The 20897-nt window shown below is 33.3% G+C and overlaps 1 protein-coding gene across 4 annotated transcripts in view; it reads right to left on the bottom strand.

Annotated features, from left to right (window-relative positions):
• The window catches only part of LOC134853998 (uncharacterized), a 29832-nt gene extending 9380 nt beyond the window's left edge, over positions 1-20452 (bottom strand). Inside the window, exons 1-3 of one of the 4 annotated variants that reach the window (XM_063870056.1) lie at positions 20317-20452; positions 5555-6740; positions 16-380 (exon numbers count right to left, since the gene is read on the bottom strand). In XM_063870056.1, coding sequence (XP_063726126.1) covers positions 16-380; positions 5555-5906 — 717 coding nt within the window. In that variant the 5' untranslated portion in view covers positions 5907-6740; positions 20317-20452. Of the gene's footprint in view, positions 1-15; positions 381-5554; positions 6741-7040; positions 7145-12340; positions 12634-18921; positions 19132-20316 lie in introns of those variants that run through there. The other 3 variants (XM_063870072.1, XM_063870064.1, XM_063870080.1) reach the window with 3 other exon arrangements.
• Between the last annotated feature and the right edge of the window lie 445 nt (positions 20453-20897).

The raw sequence follows: 20897 nt of genomic DNA, 5'->3' as shown, positions 1-20897 counted from the left end.
TGAACCAAGACTAACCAGAAGCATCTCTTCGTCACAGAGCCGTTCTGCATAATTTCGAAGCAACACGTGATTCGAGAAGTTTCTGTCTTCCTGTTCATCTCTCGTCCCATCTCCATTTCGGCCGAAGTCCCTGTTGTTATAGTAAGCTACTCTGTCATTTAAACACGTGAAGTGAAACTGTTTTAAATTCTGCTTGGCGAGAATTAGGCTGTTGTGTAGGTTGACGAGGTCGCACGCACAGGCTATGGGGTTGAACATAATACTGATGGTAAGGGCGAGAGAAGAGTTTGGGATTCGCATGAATGCTTTGATGTCCAGAGAAGTGAGGTTGTTGTGGTCCAAATTCAGCAGTTGCAAGTTGAACAAAGTCACGAAAGCAGCTGAAAAAACCAAATAGTTCAAAAGATAATAAAAACCAAAATGGTTAAAGAGATAAAAAAACGAAAGAAGCTGAAAAAAATACAAATAGTTCAAAAAACAAAAAAAACTTGCAGTGTAGTCCGCCTCTCGTTTGCATAAAAACCACCCCAATATTCCCTAGAAAATTCATAGCATCTTCGTTGGACCCAGTTAACATCCTCCAACCAAAACTGTTAAGGGGGCAGGTGGTTCACTTGGTTCTAATTTTAAAGTTCCAGCCAATCAGAATAGAACATTTTACAAGCAGCGGTTAGCAAGTTTCATTCAAATTGAGCGCTGTGGTGGAGGATCTTAACTTGGTCTATTTTAAAAACGTTATCTAAATTATTAAGTAACTTTTAATTATCTAACCATTTAAAAAAAATAGTTTAGTTTTAAATAACTATTTCCAAATCGCACTTGATATCTTTTTTAGGCCAATCAGATTTTTCAGAATCGAAATTGTCTGCTTACTGAGCTGACTGCTTACAAATTACATCTTGGAAACTATTTGTTGAAATTTTCGGTTACATTTCGCCTTCCGGCTCTTAGATAAAAATTATCAAAAAATGTTGGTCGCACTGGAGTCCTGCCCACAGGGACTCCGAATATCATTCGTTTCTGCTATCTAAGTCTACTAGTACTGAAAACAAATGAGTGGAATTTTTCAGAGCGAAAATTAGAAGTCTAGAAATTCTAGCGTCAATGTGATTTCTAGCTTTGAAATTTGCAATTGCTCCTTAATGAAAAGTTTTTCTCAAGTTTTTTTTTGTAATTTGAGTTGAACAAACTAATGAACAAAATATGAATAAATTATACTTATTACGTCCTAATTTTTGATTTGTTTTTCTGTTTTTTACAAAATTAAAGCTCAGTTACAAATTTATGTCCATTTTCAAAACGAATGTAACAGTTGCCAGTTAACATAAGGTTTTGGGAAAATGGTTTGGTAAATTATTCATTATTGTCTGAATAACTGCTTACAAAAATATCCAACAAGCAGTAACTGGCCGCAAAAATGGTAGAAATCTTTTTTTGTGAACCATAGAGACAATGGCCTCGTGGAGCTGACAAATCAAATAATTAAACGAAAACAAGGGAGAAGAAATTTGAGAATCAAGTTAACATCCTTTTTCTGACAAGAGTTACCAAATTAAGACCTTCCAACCCAGAAATTGATAATTGATTGAGTTTGATAAGCTCTGAATGCAAAACTTTCGATTCTGATTGGCTAAAAGTTCCAGCTTGGGCCCAAGTTAGCATCCTCCCCCAAGTAATTTTAAATATGTGCAGCTAAGCTTACACCCTGAAACTCTGGTGACAAAAAACTTTCAATTATTGTCTGAATAACTGACAACAAAAACTGTCAGTTGAGTAAACGCCTCACCTTTTCAACTACAAAAAATCGAAAGAAGTGAACCAGCAAACATCGTGAATTCCGTTTAGTTGTAAAAACTGCTTGGGTTAGTTTTTTTCGAATTAGCTTTGAAATTTGCAATTGCTCCTTATATGAAAAGTTTTTCTCAAGTTTTTTTTGTAATATGAGTTGAACAAACTAATGAACGAAAAATGAACAAATGATACTTTTTACGTACTATTTTTAAATTTGTTTTTCTAATTTTTACAAGACTAAAGCGCAGTTACAAATATATGTCCATTTTCAAAACGAATGTAACAATTACCAGTTAACATAAGGTTTTGGGAAAATGGTTAGTAAATTATTCAACTCTTTATTAGCAAGTGGCAGTCACTGAAAAACAAAAAAAAAACTAAAATTACGGATGTTCAAGGTCAAAAATGAGCAAAATACGCTCTTCTTGAATATAACTACCAATCAGAAGGATTAAATATATTTTTTAAGCAAATCAGTTTGAGTACTCTTAATTCTAACGAAACTTTTCAAATTTTTGGCGCTGCCAGCAATTGTTTTGCATAAAATGCTGTTTTGAGCACTTTTTGACGGTTTAAGTCTGCAAACAAATTTCACGCAATTTGCTTCAATTTATTGTCTAAATTGAACAACCAGTCCTTACTCAATCAAACTATTTATTTAAGTCTGTAAAAGAATTTCACGCAATTTGCACGCAAGTTGTTGTCTAAACTCCGTTATTTTCTGATCGTCTTATTTCCTGAAACCCCTTTTTGACAAATTTTATCGTTTTTGTTTATTCTGGTTGTCAGTCAAACATAATGAGGCGAAAATACAATAGTGCGTGTGTGTCTCTGGAGTCATCGCCTCGAATGTGTCAAGTGTTTGTTTGTGATTTCCGCAACAGTTTGCTAAGTGGATTTGATTTCACTTATGGTTTTTGACATGTTTAGAGACTTGTCTCCGGTATTTCAACATGTCAAAGATTATAAGTGGAATCCACTTATCAAGTTGTTGAGGAATCCACAAAAATACTTCTAAAGTAAACATCGTCGGAACTTTTAACGTGTCGCAGAAACAAAATCGAGCAAAAAAAAACAAAACAACGCTCAAAAATAATAAAATACCAAGCTAGCGTTTGGGGCTGTATAATGTTTTAATCCTTACCAGTCTCTGGATTCCAGAAAAGGAAAAAGATATAAAAAACAACAGCCTTGCTGCGGATTCCTAATACAGCCTTGTCAATCCTCGTTGCGGAATCTGCTCAAAGCTTACAAATACACAGTTTGAACTCACCTTGAAAATGGATGTCTTAAAATGGCAAAAAAGGGTAAGATCAACATTGAACGTGCGATTGGAGCAAAATTTTTTTTACTCAAGCTTCTGGAGAGTTAAAAAAAAACTTGTTTGAAAGAGAATTCGGATTTATGAGTTTTCGTGGAGTTTATAGTATTGATTATTTAAACTAATTTTTTGCTAAATTTATTTGATGATCAAGACTGTAACAATTTATTGATCTCTAAATAATTGAAAGTGATTTGCTTTGATAATCTAAATATTTTTATTGATAAATTTTTATTATAGGGACTAAAATAATATTTTTTGAAACCTTTAATCGGGTCAGCTATTTGCAAAATATGGGTGTATAAAGTATTTCAGAGAAAAGAGTAGTTTTTTGAGTAGTTTTTGGCTCACTTTTGAAGACCATCTGATGAGACTATCGGTTTGCTATTGACTTCTTGCGTTCCTTGATGCAAACAATGCAAACATGAAGGTTTATGGGCTTTCATATGACAATTATCTGCTCCAAAATTCATTTTCATGAGCTAAGATAATTGAAATTTATTGCTATAATCTATAATTTCACAGAAAATTTTCTTAAATCGATAATATTTTACAAACTTTGCAATAATATCTTGATAATATCGCGGGATTTTGCAGATATAATTCAAATTTGGTTGAATTCGAACTTATTTTGAAAAAAATTTCAAGATGATTATTTATTTTGATTTTTCAGATAGTTTTGTGAAAAAAATTCTTTGGATTGTTAGGAGATGAGTATCATGGTACACCAGCGGATTAACGGGAGGGGGCGGCGGCGGACGCTTCCCCCCTCAGATATTCGACCCCATGCCGACTCAAAATGTCCCCCCCCCCTTAGTACTATTTTGAGATATCCAATTTTCGCTGACTGACCCTGAAATTTTCCAAAGGCGCCTTCAGCGGCAAAATATACTAATTTTGAGGGGAGAGAGCGCGCTCCGAAAAAATGCGTTTTTTAAGCTAAATTTTTTTTAAAAAGGCCTAAAACCGCTTTTTTGGCATGTTTTTTTCAAAAATTTGCCTGGGACGCGAAAACTTTGCTCAAAATAGGGTCTTTGGTCAAAATTGAGAGAGCTCAGAAAATCAGTTTGGTCTACCTAAAAAAAGTCGACAACATTTTCGAAACAGAGTCGACAACCTCCCTCGAGAAAATCCTAGATCTCTCCCTGCCGTGGTATGTTAATTTAAAATCCCTCGTTCAGTAGTTTCTGGTAAATTTGTGTGCTCACTGGCTTGTGTGTTTACCATACTATCTGTCTTTGCATAATCAAAACTATAGTATTGGAACCAGTTCAAAACAAATATTTAATTAAAGTATTTATTATATAACTTTATATTTATCACTGTAAATTATTTAGAACTAACCAATCATGATCCATTACTAACACTTATGGTAAATTGTAAAGCTGAAACTGTTCATAATTTTAGCCAGAGAAAATATAATATAGCTTAGAAATCAGTTGCCTCTTTCTCTCCTCTACCAAGAACACCAGTATATACTAGATCTATTGCACGAATCTATCCGACCGAAAGTAAGATAGCAAGACGAACATACGGTGTACTTTCTCCAAAATTACGCTATGAGAAGGCCACCCGGACGTAAATACAGTAAAACCAACAATTTTGTTTTGAATTCCACAGCTAACCAAGAATTAAATACCTTGAACGAGCTGACAGTTTAAAATGCATTTTTTTTTGATAAAATTGACTTAATTCTTCTCGAATAGCGTGCTGCACTTTTATCTTAATCATAATTCAATATCGGGAAGAGGAAAATATAAGTGAAAACTTTTTTCAAACAATATGATCATTTTTTCATTTTTTCGATACTTTTCTGTTATCCAAATCGATCCCGTGTTTTAATAAAAATAAATTGTTTGCAGACAGAAAAAAAATCCCTAAAAATCACTCTTTAGTAGATTCAGTACTACTAAGAGATCGCCAAGTAGTTTTCAGGTATCTCAGGGATTTTCTAGAGGGGCGCGGGGCGGATTTTCAAAAATGTTCGAAATTTTGTCGACCTTTTTTTATCAGGTCGAATAAATTGATTTTCCGAGCTCTTCTAAAGTACTAAAAAGTCCTTGTTTGGTCAAAATTTCTGCGCCGCAGGCAAAATTTTGAAAAAACGTTTTTAGGCCAATAAAGCGTTTTTAGGCGTTTGTTTCGGCGCGCGCTCCCCCTTTCAATTAGTATATATTGGCGCCGAAGAAAAATTTTAGGGTCAGTCAGCCAAAAATGGATATCTCAAAATAGTACTACGGGACACTTTGAGTCGGCAGGTGGTCGAATCCCTGAGAAGGAAAGGCGTCCGTTACCCCACCCTCCCTGCCCTCCCCCTAAATCCGTTTCTGAGGTGTCTATTCAATTAAAAATACCTAAAAAGACCTCAGTCGAGATCAAATCAGTTTTCAAATTAGGCCATGCTTCTTCCTATTTTAGAATTTTTTATTTAAAAAATCTTACAAGATCGGATGAGATTAATCGTGTTGAAGTTAAGCATCAAAGTTTCGATTCCAGTCGAGTGTCTAAACTGCAGATGAAGCGTTTCCAGCATGTTTCCGGCTAGGTTCACCCGCTTCAGTGCCCCGCTCGGCGGCAACGGCGGCACTTCGGGTAAAATAGCGAAGCTGCAGTCCACTTCAGAAATGACGTCATACTTCGTCCGCGTACAAGTGCAGTGTTCTGGGCAAGCCGAAACAGTTCGGTTTTTTACCGAAGTTTGAGAGCCGAACGAAGTGGCCACATTATTCGTAGCGCTTATTTGGTAATAAGATAAGCAGGTTATAACCAAAAAGGTGAAACATATTGCAGTCATAATTGAGTCTTTGATCGATTTCTGAGTGTGGTGTTAAAAAGAATTTTGTGCTGTTTTATGGTTTTAAAATCACCTAAGGTAAAGCTAGTCAGCTGATGAAAAGATGGAAAATCACACGTGAAACTGCGTTCAAATTGCCTTGTAAAAGAGCAAATTTCCTTTTTAGTTTGACAATTTCAACTTTGGCAGACAACTTCCGTTTTATTTTAGGATTAGCTGAAAATGGATTCGGGTATTTCACAATATAGAAAATTGAGGTTCCGTTAATTGGACGTTTTTGACCGACAAGTAAGAGTTCTAATCTCTGCCATAACACGAGCGTAGAACAATGGAACAAACTGGTCCAAGTTTTTTTTTTAATAAAAGCAAAATTGATGAAATCACCATTTAATGAGGGAACAATGGTAGTCAGGAATTTCAGCCAAAGCTTACATTTTTCAAAAAATATATCTTTCAGAGCGGCCAGGAAAATTTTTAATAGTACTTGAACACACTGACTCTTTAAAAAATCGTTACTCTTGGCTTGATAAATATTCAAAATAAAAATCCGTTGATCTGATCTGAGAACAGTGTTAATAAACTGTAGTTGGTATAAATGGAGTAACAAAGCTGCCAATTTGCAAATGCCAAATAGCGGAAGCAGTGACGGAAGGCTAATTCGTAATGGCGGAAATACTTAACAGGGTTTTACCCCAGAATATCTCTAGCCCGCTAACTAACACAAAATCAGTACAAATACTAAACCAGATGTAATTGACGGTATTATTGTCGCAGAATTTGTTCAAATTTGCTCACATTTTTCACGTTTTCTTCAGTTTGGGCAGCTTGATAAACCTAAAATACAAATTTATTACTAAGAGTCTCAAAATTAATCAAATTTATTAAAAAGTTCAACAAACAAATCAGTAAAAAATATTTGAGGAGAAAGTAACTATAGAAAAACATTTTTTTATAAAAAAAAAATGCATAAGCAAACATCTGAACAAAATTGCAAGCTTTTCAATCAACTGTCTTTTTGCCGTCAAGAGCCTAAATCGTAGATTTTCTTTATCTAAGACGTTTTAAAAAGATCATAAGCAAATGGCTTTTAAGCAAAAATTGAAAACATAACATTGAATTTCAAAGCTAATATACTTTTTAAAACACTTTGACAAGTGTAGTAAAAAAGCGGTTAAAATAATAAACCATTTCTGCTTGAAAAGAGTTTAGAATAAATCTCAGATGTGCTGAAATCTGAAATGGTAACTATGGTAAGCCGCGGAATAGTATGGCACTAAATTAGTACAGCGTACATAAGTCTCAGTTGCTGCCTGTCGTTTTTACCATCTAACTTAATTTTCTTCTGCATAAAGTGCCGGAAGCGCTTACCTGGTGATTGTGCAGACACAAACAATCAAGGTGAAAAAAATTCGGTTTTTCAGGTTATTTTTTCGGCATGCTCACTACTTGCAGATGAGTTTTCTGGCAGAACTTATTTAAAAAGAAAACAGATTAATTTGAAAATTGATACAGTGCTGATTTAAATTATCCGGACATAACGCATCGAAAACGAAACTTAAAATACCTTTTTCTCTAACTGGTTTGACAAAAAATGACGATGACAAGATGAGGTAGAAATTCAGCAGAAGTAATATGGTATAATTTGTTTTGCAAAAATTGGGCCCAAATTTTACCATAAAAATGGATCATTTTTTACTTTATAGGTCAATCAAGAATTGCGCCAAAATTACTGGTTTGCTCACTAATATGAATATAACAAGTTGACCTTTTATATAGCTCAGCTATTTTAAGAAGTGTATACTCTCAAAAAAAATTTGTGCAAAACGTTCAAAATTTCTTTTTTATATAAGAAATTGATGTTTTATTTAGTAAAAAAGACTTTTTTGTCACTCAAAGAAAAATAAAAACATTTTATACAAAGTTCTGGAGATCATACCCTACTTAAATTGGTTTTGGCGTAAATTTTGCTGGGATAAAAACGGGCAAAAATGATGCATTTTGGGGTCAAATTTTGGGCCCGATTTTCGCAACACAAAGTACAATATATTAAATCTTTTGGAAGTCTAAGAAAGTTTTGTATTATCAGTTTTCACCTAAAATCAACCAAATTTGAGAACAAAGCGTCTTAAACTTCAAGTTCAAAGCTTTTTGTCCGGATAATTTAAAGCAGCATTGTATCCACTGTTCCATAAAACCAATCAATAGATCGATTCACACTTTGAAGTTATTCATAAAGCCTAAACTTCAAATTTAAAGCCATAACTTAGAAAAACTGCGCAAAATTTTTTAGATAGATTATGTAGTTTTTGAAATTTTTCTAGCAATTTTTGAATAATAAATATTTTTTAAAACAGTGATTAAAAAAAATGATTTAAATGGTATAAGGTTTTGTAACTGGTAAGATGATATATGTTTCAGTTCAAGAAAACCGGCCTGTAGAAGCTTCTGCTATTTGACTCCTTTTTTGTTATGCAAACTAACGTCACTTATTGAGATGTTATTACATGTCGTTGAAAACTGGGTCGTTAGGGGTAACTTTTAAGGAGCAATTTCAACTCAGTTATAAATTTGCAATTTTAAAGGGCAACTGAAAACTGTAAATTTTAATCGAAACGCATTGTGAAATGTTTTGAGGGCGAACAGCAGCAAAATAAATCCAAACGGTTATCAGGTGAAAATCTATAAATTTGACTAAATATAATCAAATTTTGACAGTTGAAAATTAGACGCCTGAGTTTCAAACTTTTTCAAGTGAAATTTTCCGAGATTTCCACGCCCTTTTCGAATTTATTTAACTGCAATGTATTTGATAAGATATGATCATCATATCTTAAAAAGATAGTTCTTCTGGACAGTTTAGAGAAATAGATGATGAACCTCACTGGAAAGACAAATTTTATTGCCGAAAAAAAAAGAGTCGAATTTGATCCCCATTTTTTTCATGGGCCCAATTTTCAGAAAACGGAGCCGAATGAGCCCAACTTTTAGCCAATTGTGCTTTTTTCATTTTCCTAATTTTAATACAAATAGACCAAAAAAAAAAACAGTCACTTTAAGGATTGGTGGGAAAAAAAGCACAGAGCTCTTGGTTACTCAATGAGTCGGTTCGAGTCACTAGAGAAAATTGTTTTGTACAAATGGGGCTGAATTAGCCCAATTTTTGGTAGCCAATTTGCCTTGGAAAAGGATAAATGAACCCAAAATTTCAAATATTGGGCCTCTAATTGGGCGCCTTTGGGACCATCTTTTCAGTAAGGGACCAATTGTACTAAAAACTCTGCTCATTCAGTCTATTTTCATGGAAAAATGTACGCAAATGTTTCGACCAGGAAATTTTGGCAAGAATCATGCAACCGTAGCATATGAGCGCATTTGTGGAAACAAATAGTAAATATATCAAAAAAAAATTGAATTCTTTTTTGAAAAAACTATAAAATGTTCAACGATTGAACCTTGCTTCAAAATCACTTGAGAAAAACAATCGGTTGCTTTGCAAGTAGAACCGAATTGTTTAAGGTTCACAGGAATGTTTGCAAAATGAAATATTTAAAAGGTATGATATATTCTCAGTTAATTATTAACTCGTTTTTTTTAAGATTGTTAATAAGAAGTTGTTATTAGTTCGTTTTTAGTCGCATTACTTAGTTAATTTTATGTAAATTTTCTGGACTCAGTATAATCTCCTTGCATCTCAAATCAAGACTGAAATAGGATCATTTGAAACAACTTGTTTTCCATGGTTGAACACACGCTCAAATTCAAAGATTTTCCTCGGATTGGAACAACAATCGGTGGGAACAACAATAAAACCGACTAAGGGTTGTAAAAGAAAGAAAACTTTTCAACTTCACATTGCACAAAATCAGAGTGCAAAAGTCATTTACAGAAGCAGGTATTCGTGTTGTTTCCACAGAATTTGACTGAATCAGTTGCAGCGCAGCTAAAAAAAAAGATTGTTGGAATGTTCTGCCATTTTCTATCAAGTATTTCAGGTTCGACACGGCAAGTATTTCAGGCGTGGGGCGAATCTAGGAGATTTTTTCCGTTAGGTCTACAATGTCTACTTTTCGAGATATCATAAAAAAGCCCCAATTTGTAGAAAAAAAATCCAAGACTCAAGCTATTTACAAAAACTTTTGTGCACTTTTTTGAAAGCTTACGTAAAAAAAATTTAAAAGCAGCTATGCCCCTAAAAATTAGTATATTATTGCCGAAGGCACCTATAGAAAAAATTAAGAATTGTTCGGTCAAAAATGGATGACGTACACTAGTATCAAAGGAAAACCCTTTAGGTGGTGAGGGGGTCGAATCCCTGAGGGGACGCCCCCCCCCCCCCCTCCCTAAACCTGCTACTGCGTCAAACTAAACATACGAAAGCAATTAGTTTTTACTGAATTTCTACAAAGCTAGATTTTTTGTTCAGATTTCGAAAAAAATGTGACAAACACTTGTAAAGCTACAATATTTCACCGGATAAGTTTCACAACCGATGGAAAAGATATGATAAGATTTCGGTCTTAAAGGAAATTGATGAGCAGCAGTTATATCCAGCAGGAAACCCGTCTGAACGGAATTAAAGTTAGCTATTTGATTCTGGTAGTGCCTTTTACTTCTACAATTGTATCTGTTAGAAGCCAAAATTGAACGTAGAAAGCAGATTTTTGAAAAACAGTATTTATTCCGAGCTTTTGAAAAATGGGTCGAAAATTTGTATTCGGGCCTTTTGTTTTCACGCAAAGTCATCATTTTTTACCACAAATAATCATCGAAGTGAGTCGAATGATTTATCAAAGTAAAACTCTTTCAGTCCTGATACGAACGACCGTGAAAATTATCAAAAGTTTAACCAGTATCGAGAAAAACGGGTTTAATTTTTTTGTTTTTGTCGTAAATCACAAGACACAAACAAATGGAGCGAGCATGTTTACAATAGTATTTTGTAATCACTTATTCGCTTAATATAGGTTAAATTGAGCCATCAAAACTGAGTTTAATGGCTAGATGTTTGAATAAAATTTTTGAACTTCAAAATTTCAAAACTTTGCAAAAAATGAAAAAAAAATTGAACATTTTATTTGATTCTTTTTTTCTTGTCATTGTTCTTGTATTGTTTTTGTATTTTTTATCACTATGGTTGGAACACTTTTTGCTACTTGCACAGTAACCAGCTATCTTTATTTAACTTTATTTTTTGCACAGTAACCAGTTTTCTTTATTTAACTTGAAAATCAAATGTGAGAGTCAAAGCTTCTGTAATCATATTTTGGACCGCAATAAGCAAACTGCACTATTTTCATATCGGGAAAAACTATCAAATTTTTTTTTCTTGTTTCAAACTTTTTTTAAATTTTTAAATGACTTTAAAGACATCCAAAGAGCCATAAAAGCAGAAAAAGAGGCAAATCATTGTCTTTAGAATGACTCGGCAATCCAGAAAATTAGTAATAAAAAAATCAATTGAAAATCAGAGCAGTAGAGTACAAACATAAACCAACGACAGGTTGAATCTTTGTAGCGGTGTTGGTTTGCTTAAAATAAAATAATTTACTCGGTTCTAGGTTTCTAAATAACTAATTTAAACTCAAACTCCTCAAGTAGTTGCCGAAATATTGTTTCTTGATTTGTTTCAAAAAAGTTGATTTTATTCGTTGCAATAAAAATGTTTAAAAAATGATCAAAATAAAATTAGAACGCGTTTTAAAAACTAAAAATTATGTTTTAGCGAAGACAAATTAGAGCAACAACCCATGGGTAAAATGGCTTTTACTAGTTGCTTAGTTTATTTGCAAGATATACCACAAACTGAAATTTAGCCATGAAGCAGTAAAAGGACAGCATCGCTTAACTGGCAAAAAAGATTGAGGTATTTTCTTCCACGACTATAAGCTATGACTTCTCAACTTTATGGCTAAAAATTTGAGCTTTTGTTAGTTTTTTCGATTATCTGGACTATGTCATAAACAAAAAAAATTATATTTTTGCAAGCATTTATTTTCCGGAAAAGTTTCTTTGGGTATAGAAATCATTTTGTAAATACAAAATTATGATGAAAAAATTGAAGGTGATAATGATCGATTTGCAAAATTTCACATTCTTGAAATTTTTTCCAGCCAAAGCCAGTAGCGCGCTGAGTAAGATTAATTTAAGCCGTGGTTGGACAACACTTCGTTCAATGTAGCTCACCAAATTTTCCAAAATTCTCACTTTTGAGTTTTGATTTCCATAAATTTTGGCCAAAAAACGATTAATTTTCCCTAAATTTAAGCAACTTTTGGCAATTAAGATACCATGAGCTCCAATGCAAACTAATTGTGCAAACTAATGTATTCTCAATCCAAAATTTTTGACAAAAAAAAACGGCCGCATTTACACACACCACTGTTTAAAATTTGTTAATATTTAAAAACATAGTTATAATGGTTTTTAGGTATTACCTTTTAGCCGTCCATTTACAAGTATGTCCGTCCAGTTTTTTATTGTAAACAAGATAATAAACAAAAGACAGACAGACTGTCCTAGCGAAGACAAACGACTAGTAAAATGAGACAAAACTCTGTTTGTTTTTAGTGCTTTCTAGGGCTTTGTTTCAGTGAACATAAAAATATTTTCCTGTAATAAAAGAAGCTGTCTCAAAACCCCTCAGCCGAAAAAAGCGTGAATGAAAATTTAACAAATTGGTCAAATTGTACCATTACCAACCCATAAAACCATCTTCATGGATGTATTCTATTTTACTCTGTTATATTTGTTAAATAAACGTCTCCAAATGGTGAAAGCTCTGAGTAAAAAACGAGAAAAGATTTTTAAAAGGATAAAATTTTCCAGCTAAAAATTAGCTCAATCGCATTTGTGGATGACCATCCTCGTACTGAATTTGCTTTGATAGAATATACATGCAAACAATATTTTTTAAAATGAGCGGAAATAGTTGTTTTTTCACTGGCAGTTTTTTGAAGGTCTGATGATTAAATATAGTTTTCTGTCTTTAAATGACTGATGCGACTCTAATTATATGAGTTTTAGCAGCTCTGGGCTAATGAATTATTCATTATACCACATTCAAAAAGTGTGACTGTTTTTGCCATTTCACTTCGCTTCAAAAAGCGTCAGCTACCAAGTATTGAGATCACAAAAAGCTTTAAAAACCAAACTAGATTTTTATATCTATATCCGTTTGGTGCTAAGCATGGAATATTAGAACCCTTTTTTGTACATTTAATTTCTTACCAAGCAGTTTGAAAAGCTCTTACGTCCCCCCCCATCAATGATTCGACCCCCTTGTGGTACTACTCTTTGATATCCATTTTTGGCTGACCAAACTTGAAATATTTGGCCTTCGCCGCCAAAATCTATCCTAATTTTGAGTGGGGAGTTTGCCAAAAACACACTTTTTTGGTCAAAACCCTACAAAAAGCGCCCAAAAACGGTATTTTGATCTTATTTTTCAAACATCTGCCTGTGGCCCGAACATTTTGTCAAAATAAGATCTCTATAATGTTCTGAGAGAATTCGGTAAATTAATTTGACCGACCACAAAATTCAATCCCCCCCCCACCAAAAAAAAATAGATCCGTTCCCGACTGCTTGTGCAATGAGTCCTCATTTTTTTTCAAGATTTTAGTCTTTCATTTTAAAAAAATATGTTCTGTTTGTCATATCTACATCCAAAAATTGATATCCCAAAAACGTTTAATATTAAGGGGTCAATTTATGAGGGCATAACTTTTATTTGAACAAGAAATGAGAAATTTTCCAACAAAAACTTATTTAATTATGTCACAATGAAAGAAAAATGTGGCGACTGTTTTTTTTGTGCATGTATAAACAACTAAGGAGTTCAAAATCTCCTAAAGCAGACGAATGTCTTTCTACGGCATCCAAAAACTTGAAACTAGCAATCGTTATTTCAATAAGTTTGCTGCCTAATTTGACTTATTTTACCTCGAAGAAATGTAACTTCAAACAGCCAACTGATGCGCATAAAAAATTGATTGTTCCAATTGTGAGGTTATGGAAAAATTGACAACAAAACTGAAAAAGGATAGCCGGTTATTGTGCAGGTAGCACAGAATGTTCCGACCACAGTCTTAAAAAAATACAAAAATGTTTTCTCAAATTGGTGTCGTTTTTTTCTGCATGTTGTGATGAAAAAAAAGTTTGAGCGAAAATATAGAACTTACGCATATTCGAAAGTCATAGTAAAATTTTTTGCGGAAATTTTTTCAATTTTCAAATTTTTGATTTTAAAAATTGCGCTAAAAAACTACAAAGACTACCTTAACCTAAGTAAAATTAATTTTTCACGGCTTAAATTAATTAATTTGGAATACAAAAAGCAAAAAAAGTCAACTAAAACACACACATGAACACAAATTTCCTCCCCACTTTCAATGGTCGGGATAAAAAGAGTTAAGGTAATTTATCATATTTTTTTTAAACTTTTTTGATGAAGTAGGGACATAAAGACAACTAAAAATGTAACATTTTTGATAACGCCCAGTTAAAATGCACAAAACAGAGACATGGATCAGGTTGCTTGTTTTTAGATCTATCATTATGTGGCCAAACTCTGCAGTGGATAGGCGCACAGTCTGGTGTTTATATGTCTCTGGAATCCAGAGACAAGTGTTTAAACATGCTTCAAAATTTAATTTGATTCCTCATAGCAATTTTTTTGTGGATTCCGCGTACAAATACTTGTGAAGTAAAATCTGTCGGCACATTTGTTGTTTTGTCGCAGATTCCGCGACAAGCGATTATAGCTAGTTTTTTTGGATTCCACAACTGTACGTGGATTCCAAAAAATGTAAGTGGGCTCCGCAAATTTGCTTATTACTGAACTAAACCAGTTGTTGCATCCGCAACAGTTCAATTTTTCTATGGCTGTATTTTATTATTTCCTTAAGGATTCAACATGGTTTTCCGAATTCTGGTGCAGATTCCGCCCATTTTTGGAGATATTTTGAGCAGCATAGTGTTTTTGATATTTGTTTGTGGATTTCAGAACAGCAAAAAGGATCAAAGAAAAGTAACAAATTTTGGGACTCAGCAACAAAACAAATTTTGGCCTCTTACAATTCACAAATTACACAGCTTGGCCTCGTAATCATCGATATAGTTAACATTGGTTTCTCCTTTTAATAGAATCATCAAAAACATGAGTAGATGATGTAAGACTGTTCAATTAACTTTCTACGTTTTTTCAATTTTGCTTGCTCTTGTATGCAAACTCAGTCTTAAAACATTGTCAAAAATATGAATTTTGACTTGCAAATTTTTTAAAAAACTAAATTGGAAAGCAAACAGTAAAATTGCAAATAGTCATGTGTGATAGCGCAAAAACGTTCAGTGGTTTTTATCTATCAAAATTTACTTCACATATTGATCAAGTGATGTGATTCATTTTATTTGTTTCTATCCTGTGAAAAACTTTCAAACGCGTCAAAAACTCTAACAAAGTTGATTTAATCAATGCTCAGTTCTGTTGGTTCATTTGGCCTCTGCTTCTGGTTAGACGGTTTTTTTTTCAACTACCGCTGGCTTACCACTTTAAAATTTTTCTCCAAGTTTTCATTAACTATCCCATTTAATAAACCACAGTGGTGGGTTTGAAGGGGGACGCCTTTTCGCAGAGATTTCACGCCTCACGACCGAGACGGACTCATTTTTGGTACGACCGCATGACTGTTTTGCCCAAACGACCCATTTTTTTTCTAAAGCCGCCTATCACGCTTTTGGTTTTGATGGAGGCATTTGCGCCAAAAAACCTTTTCGGGCGATGTAGGGGAAAAAAAATCCCAAGTTTGCCAAAAAAAGATGTGTTCCAGTTGTTTTGCCAAAGTTTTGCTTCCATGGCAGAAATTTTTGACAAAATAAGGGCTAGTCATATGGTTTGGGGGGAAATCAAAGTTGATCTTGATCAAGTTTAAGAACACTTAAAACTTTTTTGACAAATTTAGCTACCCCTCTTCGCAAAAGTCCAAGGCAAATTGTATAAAATATTCACTTATGTTCGCAGAATCGCCCTTAACCAATTTATATTTATAGAATATATTCGTAGCGTTATGTTACTCATATCAATTTGTATATACCCAGAAATCTACAAAAAAAAGTTATATTTAATCATGGCGTCCAGTTTCGATAGCGCTTCGTTTTATTTGCCCGAGCGTAAAAATTTAGTTTTAAATTAAAGTAAAAATTGTCACAATGCAAAAAAGCTTTCGTGTTATCTTTTTTGCGCGTCTGAAATTAAATCGAAAATTCGAATCTTCTCATAAAATGTTTAGGTTTTTGTAGGAACACTTGTTTATGGCCCGAAATTTTAAAATCTTCGTTTCACTACGATTGCTGCACTTTTTGGCTTGATTTTGTCTCAAAAATTGTAATTTCAAAAAGCCGGCTTATGCCCAATAACTTTGATGCGTATTCAATAACTTGTTAACAGATTCGTGTTCCCAACGATAGTTTCAAAAAGAGTGCCTTGCAATGTCTTTTTAAGGTTGTAGGAAGGAGATAAAAACAGCTTCAAAAGTTAAAAAAAGGTTTTTAGGGTAGTAGGAAGGAGATGAAGACAGCTTCAAAAACTAAAAAAAAAAACGACCATAAGTTAAAAAACGAGAAAAAAAACTCTTTAAATTACTGTCGTTTTGCTGCGTTGTGTGATAAAAACATCTAAGCAATAAATAGAAGTTAGGCATATTCGAGAGTCATAGTAAAAAATTAAAAACAATCAGTTTTTCATAGAAAAATGACAAGAAAAAAGAGAAATACTGATAATTTTATTTTAATTTTCAAAAACTCGAAAACGTTTTTCAAAAATGGCGCAAATGAACCACGAAAAAACTTTAATGGAATAAAACGAAGTTTTCACGGCTTAAATTAATAATAAAAAGACTAATTTAAGCTCACATTCTCACTTTTTTGGCTCAAAAAATCTTACCAAAAAACCAAATGCTTCAAACCGGTTTTTCTCGAAACTGAAAAAATTTATGCAAACTTTGTTAGCGACTATCGAATCAAGATTTAAAGGGGCTTTAAGATGATATATCACTCAAATCATTCGAATTTATAATTGTGGTACTTGATTTTGTGGGGAAAACAAAACGAAAAATTGAAAAAATAACTAAAACTTTACATGATTACAAAGTTCCTCCCCATCGGAGCAATTAGACTTCTTAGAACCTTTTTGCGATTATTAGTGCATTACTGTCGAGATAGTAAAGCTTGACTTCTCCTTGTGATAAAATTTCCGAAACTTTTGATGAAAAACTACCAAATTGAATTTCTGTTGGCTTCCCCTGTATGTTAGCTTTGCTCAAAATGATTTCAGAAAAAGGATGAAAATTTACCTGCCAGACCGCATTGGTTTTACTTTAGATTGCAGTCACAGATACTGCAAGTTATGCAGTATGATAGCGGGAAATTGTATCAAGGACTTCGCAACAATTTTTTGCCTTACATTTTATCCATTTGGTGTGATCGATTGAATTTGGTTTTTCACTCAGCCTGAGAGTCCCCTTAACCCTTTTCTTCACGCTTTTTCCTACTTTTTGTTTCAATTTGTGTTTCTGAATTTTTTTGCAAGAATGCACCCAAAGAGAGCAAAATCATGATCTAACGACAAATTTTTTGTGTTGTAGAACATTATGTTTTTCACTTCCTTTCGAAAATTTTTGAGTGCGTTATAGCTTGCCTGTAATACGCCGCAATGAAAAAACAGCATTTAAGAAAAAAAAACTTTGATCTCAGAATTTTAGCGGACCTTTAGACTCATTTTTGTCAAAAATTGTAGTTTGGGGAACAAAAATTATATCAGAGTTAAAAAGACAGCTAGAATAAGGGTTTCATTAATTTTTCAGGAGTCATTAAAACTATAAAAATTTTAGCAATGCAAAATAATCATGATAAGAGCAAAGTCTGCTAATAGTAAATCAAACTTCTAAATGATCCAGTTGCCAAAAAACTGTCCTCAACAATCTTGACAATGGTTTTTTGTTGTATAAAAAAGATAATGTATAATATATGATTCAAGCACTGTAGAGAGCAAACTAGCAATTATTTCTTGAAAGTTCAAAGTTTTCTAAAAACAATTTTCTGTTACGTCATATTAACTGCGTAACATTTGGCGGCAATTATTAGTTTTCTATAATAGTTGAAATATTTTTTATAGAAAAACATGATGTCAAGAACTGAATAGAATTTCATAATGTATGTGGTTTTGAAACCGGTTTTGCGTAGTTTTGCGTAATTAAACCATGCATATAAAAATCAAAACCTGAGATACGTTGTAAAGATGAAATAATGAGATAATTTGTTTGTACGACTCAAAATTTTACGCATTGATATTGTCCAATATGTATAGGCTTTCAATTTTTCTTTTCACAAAAATTAATCGATATAAATTAAGGGACCGTCTGAACATTCAGGGCTTAGCCCTGATATACGAGCAGTCTTGTTTATTTTCGGGTGATTTTTTCTTCAGACCACTTTCGACTTTCAAACTGAAGTAGCAGTTTTCAACGGCAATTATTGATACCACCTGATAGATGTTGATGCCATGAGCTGAAAAAAAAAGTTTTTGAATCTTTTGACCATGATAATTCAAAGTAGTTTCCGCGTAATTCTTGATTAATTGAAAAAAGCCAAAATAACCCATTTTTGGGGTAAAATTTTTGTTGAGAATTTCGGAGAAAAAAATGGCACCATATTAATTCTGGTGAAATTCTAAGCAACTTTTGTTCTCTTCATTTTTTGTGTAATTTTAGCCCAATTTGAGAAAAATGCGCTTGAAAATTCAAGTTTTGTTCGATTTGTCCGGATAATTTAAATCAGCACTGTATAATTAACATAGCAGAGGCGACTGCTCTTTCTCGGTTGCAAATGTTTGAATGTGTTTAATTTTGCCGATAAAAAGCTGTTAAAATAGATTTTGGTCTCGTCGACTTACGATTAGCGAACGAGCCTCGGCGCGAGACTGGTCAAAGTTACCAAAAATCATTTGATTTAAATTTCTTACCTGTGAAATACAATAAAAATTTGACGCCCTTTGCACTTGCAGTACAGTAAATGTGTACTATTTTGACTAAAATGTCAAAACAACTTGTTTTTCCGGCAAATATAACAGCAAAATAATTTAACCAACAACTGGAAGGCAGAAAACTGGGATTAATTTTGATTTGAGTTATCTTTTCCGGCAGCTCCTGCTGGTTGCGGCTCCGCTATCTGTCAAAATTTTAGGAAAGTCAGAAAATGTCATAAAATTCTAATCTTCTGTGATTGGTGAGCCTAACATAGGCTTCAATTAACGCATACTAACAGTTTAAAGTAACAGTTTAACATTAGTCTTTGAAAGTTAGGTGTATTTATAAAGTCTGTTCACGTTTCAGACAAAGGTTTGTGAGAGAGTGGTATGTTTAAACGTTTTAAGTGCTGGCCATAAATTATTGAAAAGTTAACTTTAACCTTTTGTGGTAACTTTAAAGAGGAACTTAACGTCTGGCAATTTAAATGTTCGCTGTCATTACTGTTGACGATGATATAAAAACTGAATACTAATCGTTAATTTGGGCTAAAGTGATTGAGATTCAACCCAAAAATAAAACTTCAAGAATGCGAAGTGCTGGCTCTGAACTTTTACTTAACAGTAAAAATTAAATTAATGATTGATTGCTTTTATTCTCTATTATGCAAATGGGTTTAAAAATTAGACCCGCTCGAAACCAGTTTTTTTTTGCAGCCCCGCTTTTTTGCAGGTTCAGATTTAATTTTTGCATCGAACTCATTAAAATTCTTGAGCCATCTTACAATGTTAGCATTCGCTTCAATTTTCTACCATAAAAATCACTGCGCAAAAAAATGCGTGTAAAATGTAAAAGACCAACATTGCACTCACATGAAATTTCATCTAGTAGTTTAATCTAATAAACTTACCTGCCACATGAAGCATTCGATTCGGTAACAAAAAGTTTGACAAATTAGGGCTTTTTTATGTTTCGTAAAATCAAAATGACTCAAAAACTAGTAAATTTCTTAGTAAATTGTCAAAAAAAAAAAATAAAACTTGGAGCTCAATGAACGAAAGCGTTCAATCATAATGGGAGTTTCTATACGTCAAATTTAAGCCCTTTTCAGCACCGAGTAACCCGATTTTGTGCAGGGCAATTTATCTGAACACGGAATTTTAGGAGCATTAAATTCCAAGTACAATCGTACTTAAAGCGGCACTCCACTCAAATTGCTATTTTTCATGCAGCTCATTACTAAATGATAGTCTGGTCTAAATGATGTTCTTCATTTTATTACGTCATTGGTTCAAAACTGAGTAGCTATTCTTAGCAGAAATTATATTTTTGTCTGGCAGTGAAGAAGAAAATGATTGTTTAAGGACCTAATTAGTTGTGACCATGCTAACCTTCAAGAAATGCCATAATCTAGAGACCATTATAAATATTTATATTTGTGGCTATAAGAACTGAACTAAATTGGCCCCGTAATAAAAATTAAAATTTTGGAGTTTCGCAAATTTTACTTGTTCAATCCAATAAAAATTGTCCACTCGCTTGTGACTGAAATTCTGAAATTAGAGTTATTGTAAAGGCTTGAAGGAAACAAACGCTCATCAATAATAAATTAAAGACCCAATTTTAGCTAGGTCAAGGCGCCACGTTCTCTTGTTACAAATTTATTGGCCGCTGGCTGTCTTTTCTATAGCCGATTCCAAAATGATGCGCAACCCCGGCTAGAAGAAAAATAGTTAAACAGTTCGCTCTGGCTTATCTGGAACTACTTGGCAGCTCCCGGCACAGTTTTGTAAAGTCTCATTAGAAATGAAGAGTCTTTTTTCATTATTGGCACGGAGTTTAACTCCTCTTTTTTTACCTGTCTGAAAAGGTCTCTTTTGAGGCAAACGGGAAGCACCACTTAATTTTGACAGTTATGCACGTGATTGCTCAATGCTTGAGTTACCGCATGGCAGTAATTAACCAATTTTCA

Source organism: Symsagittifera roscoffensis, chromosome 1 (genome assembly GCF_963678635.1).
Source record: "Symsagittifera roscoffensis chromosome 1, txSymRosc1.1, whole genome shotgun sequence".
In the NCBI taxonomy this organism is placed as follows: Eukaryota; Metazoa; Xenacoelomorpha; order Acoela; family Convolutidae; genus Symsagittifera; species Symsagittifera roscoffensis.
The sequence above is the reverse complement of the archived record's forward strand: the minus strand, read 5'-3'. Positions and strand labels throughout refer to the sequence as shown.